Here is a 3,959-nt window from a genome sequence, read left to right as displayed (position 1 = left end):
TTGTTTTCACATATAAATATGGTATTTCTTTCTGTTAATGGAACTGGACTTTTTATTGAAAACGATAATTCTATTATTATTTTACTATTTATCATTTGTTGTAGGTATATAAACTTATGAGGGAAGGTAGGTGTTAAGTCACAATTTTTGCAGAAGTTACACAATTTGAAAACAATCTATTTCTCCATCAGAATTGTTTGTTTTATAGAAGAAATAGGTTATTTAAAAAATTAAGGTGTGTGGCATATTACACCTACATTAGCTATAATCCGAATTAAATAAAACTACTCTAATTAAAACGATTTTATTTGAAACGTTTTCTGTTTAAAATAATAAAGGAAGACTGGTGAAGAGAGTTTGTAGTCTTTTTTCTTATATTTTATTTAATAATTAACAAAATCCATTTTTTTTTATGTTTTGATTCAATTTAGTTTGCACTATATACAAGAAGACAACTTTAAGGCAGCATCCAAGTCCCTCTGAAACAAAAATATCTTATTAATTAATTTTCTCTATATTTATACTCCGCGGTCGAAATTATAGAGAGTGACTCATCGCTAGATTTTGGACTAGTAAGGGAGATGAAGCGTGCCGGGAACGAAAATCCATTGGCGTGTCTGCGTAAAAGGCAACAAGATATAGAAAATATTGAAAAAAGATAATAAAACATAACATCTAATATTTTTTACGGTTTGCTATAACCGGCACTTTGATCCATTTTAATTATTACAGCATTTTAAAACGCTTCAGTTGTGTTTTTTAATTTATAAATTTATTATAGCCATGGAATTAGACCCCTCGTCTACGCTTATGCTATGACGTTTCTCAGGACGGGTAAATCAAGTCCGTTTACACCCACTAAAAAAGCATTTCCCTATTCCCTACCAAGTGCAAAAGACAGAGATAGAATATAGATCTACGTTCAGTGTAACTTGGTCTCTACACGATTATAGATTATATCGATGTGCGTAGCGAGCGGCACAAAGATAAATAATATTGAACCGTATAAAAATCATTTTATATTTTATACGCATTATGGTAACAGTGTTTTTATATTATGTCTGAGTCACTCTCTATAATTTCGACCGCGGAGTATAGCTATGATTATTATTGCCACTTGTCAAGGTACGTAATAATATAATATTTGTATACTCAATACAAAACTTACTTAACAGTTGAACTTTTATTTAACTTTTAAAGGTACGAAATTAATTCAAATCAAGTCAAAAAATGTTCCTAAAGTTCTTACCTGATGAAGCCATGTTTGACACCAAAAACATCTAAATATACCAAAAAGCAATTTCAAAAACAACTATAATGATATTGTAGGAAACGGCTACACTGTGGACTGATATTCCCCCCTGTATCGAATTACAGCCGCAATATCAAGTAAACATGTTACTACGGGTGTATTGAATGCTATTTAGTCGACAGACTAGTTGTTTCCTACAATATAACTAGTTACTAATTAATAGCTTACTTGTGAAGTTACTTTTCATCGTATCTAGATGTTGGTTTGAAAGAGCATATTATATGACTTCATCAGATAAAAATTTAGTAACAGTTTTTTAGACTTTTGAATAAGTTTAGTACTTTTCAAAGTTAAATAAAAGTTAATATAAAAAATTAATAATTAAAAAAATAACGTAGTCCTCCAAACTCTTTCAAAATTACTAGTGTAGTGGTTTTTTCTATTTTTATTTTTTTCGACTATTTTAGTAATAGGAAACTGGTAATTTTAATTTCGCTTCAGATTCAAATGCTTGACGCATCTGGGCTATACATTTTTTTTGTATTAAATAAATATAATTTATAAAATATCATATCAAAAAGTAACAGATTAAATTTTCTACAATATACCACCATAAACACCAACGCAACAGATAAGAATTAATTACGCAACATTCGCACGATAGCAAAGACGTGAATGTGAACAGCAGAGGCTTACCCGTGTCTTGGCACGGCATTGAATTGCGTCGCTCTCTGACAGCCCTACATATCGGTACATTGTAATTGGATAGACAAAAATAAAAGCAATAATTCCTATTAATATAGACTGATTAGCACACTTTTGTCATTGCCGTTTAATTGTTTGTAAAAGTCTTGTACAATTCAGAGGCTTTAGTACGCAGTATAATTGTTTCCTACAATACCATTAATAGTTTTCTAATAGTTCCTTTTTATTATATCTAAATGTTGGTGTCAAATAGCGTATAACTACGACTTCAGGAGATCTTAGGAAAATTTTTATACTTGATTTGAAATCATTTAATACTTTTCAAAGTTAAGTAGAAGTACAAAAGGTACCTAATATTAAAAACATATAATTTATTAAAATGCCTCGAAATTACCAGCTTTTTTATATCGATTTTCATTTTTTTCAAATATTTTCGTAAGAAGATACTGCTAATTTTATCAAATATCATTAGGGTAGCTTTGTATACAGGGTGTAAAGAAATATTAAGTCAAGAATAATCAGTCAAGAGTAGGAATAAGTCAAACATACATACGTATTTTAATATGGTGTGACACTTTTGCATTACATTCAGATCTTTAATTATTTAAGTAAATGTAATTTATAAAATCATTTTGTTGATATTTATGGAAGAGTTTGAGTACACCATATCAATTGCGAAATCAAAAGAGGTTACATTCTAAAATATTGGCAAAAAGATTAGAAATGGAAGGGTTTCTCATCCATCTGTTCAAATACTTACAACTCTTAGAATCCACCACCTCCATGTCCTCCTCCTCCACCTCCACCGCCACCTCCACCTCCGCCTTCTCCTGCACCACGTCCGGAGCTGAAACTGCTACTGGAGGAGGAAGAAGAAGATTGGCATCCTGTTTCAGCAAGTCCTCTACCACCACCGCCTCCAGATCCACCACCACCCCCAAATCCTCCACCGCCACCACCCCCTCTACCACCTGGATAAGCAGCCCGCCGATGGCGGCTGTGAAAGACTCTTTTGGGTGTGGGTTCTTCAGTTTCTACGTCTTCGATCTGAAATATAAATTTGAATTATTAAAATTATTTATTTTTGTTAAAGTTGAATACATAAACTAAATCTATCTACATTCAAAGAATAAAAGGAATTTATTTTAAAGAATGGTCACAATGAATTATTTTTTGTAAAATACGCAGAAGGAAAAAACTCATTCCCTTACTTGTTTCCTTGTTGGCACAGTCAACAGCAGAGCATGAGCTGGGAGAGCTTTTCCCAGCAGTTCTGTATCTACATCATTGCTTAGTTCACTAAATTTTGTGCCCTCATAGTAGTCGGGATGGAAAACTGGTATCAGATACACAATCCCAACTCTTTTTGGTAGAGTTACATCTTCAGTTTTTTCAGAAGTAACACTTGCAAATACACTTGCTACTACGAATAGCGCCGCAGTTAACCTCATTTTACACACTGGCTCAAAAAATTGGAATCTGTGGGTATTTATATACCTACCAAATTTTAATAATATGCAAAATTATAAAATAATCGTTTGTTGTCATTAATATTCAAATATGAATACATTTATTAGTGTTGCGTTTAAATTAATGGACCTGTTCTTGTTTTCGATTTTGCTCGTTTATTTTAATTTTAAAACTGTACAAGGGTATTCACACAACTCTAATCTCTCCTTACATCCCTCCTTTCTTCTTTGTGTTTCTATCTATAAAAAATACTTCACATCAAAGGATATTTTCTTGAGATTTAAAAAAAATATTTTAAATCAATTGAAAGTTGCATTTTGGAGATATAGACAAATTTAAATGGAACACGTTGTATAGTTAACGTTTGTCAGAAGCCTTCCTTTTTTCTGATTACAACCATATCTATGTATCATATATTTGCTTTTACATTTTCCACAATATTTTGGTTTATTTTCTGACCGTTACAAAAGATATAGTATATTTTTTTGTTATCAATTTTACTAAAGAAACCTTTATGTTCATTATTAAGAAA

The 3,959-nt window shown here is 31.2% G+C and overlaps 1 protein-coding gene and 1 long non-coding RNA gene across 2 annotated transcripts; both read right to left on the bottom strand.

Annotated features, from left to right (window-relative positions):
- Positions 1 to 288: 288 nt before the first annotated feature.
- Positions 289 to 1,412, bottom strand: LOC108904950. The gene is made up of 2 exons (XR_001964248.1): positions 1,250 to 1,412; positions 289 to 479 (listed from the first exon to the last, which is right to left on the bottom strand). It is a non-coding gene; the product is annotated as an uncharacterized LOC108904950 (long non-coding RNA).
- A 1,310-nt stretch (positions 1,413 to 2,722) lies between these two features.
- LOC108904941 (forkhead box protein D1-like) lies at positions 2,723 to 3,432 on the bottom strand. The gene is made up of 2 exons (XM_018707666.1): positions 3,169 to 3,432; positions 2,723 to 3,004 (listed from the first exon to the last, which is right to left on the bottom strand). Exons 1-2 carry the CDS (start codon positions 3,406 to 3,408, stop codon positions 2,723 to 2,725), a joined length of 522 nt encoding a protein of 173 aa, XP_018563182.1. The 5' UTR covers positions 3,409 to 3,432.
- Between the last annotated feature and the right edge of the window lie 527 nt (positions 3,433 to 3,959).

Source organism: Anoplophora glabripennis, unplaced genomic scaffold, assembly GCF_000390285.2.
Source record: "Anoplophora glabripennis isolate ALB-LARVAE unplaced genomic scaffold, Agla_2.0 scaffold98, whole genome shotgun sequence".
Classification (NCBI taxonomy): domain Eukaryota; kingdom Metazoa; phylum Arthropoda; class Insecta; order Coleoptera; family Cerambycidae; genus Anoplophora; species Anoplophora glabripennis.
Note: the sequence above shows the minus strand (reverse complement) of the source record. Positions and strands in the feature narration are given on the sequence as shown.

Bases quoted from the DNA above. Each gene is read 5' to 3' on its own strand.
- LOC108904941 (XM_018707666.1), bottom strand. From the start codon at position 3,408: ATGAGGTTAACTGCGGCGCTATTCGTAGTAGCAAGTGTATTTGCAAGT. The intron at 3,005-3,168 runs GTAAGGGAATGA...TTTATATTTCAG, and splicing joins CTGTGCCAACAAGGAAACAA to ATCGAAGACGTAGAAACTGA.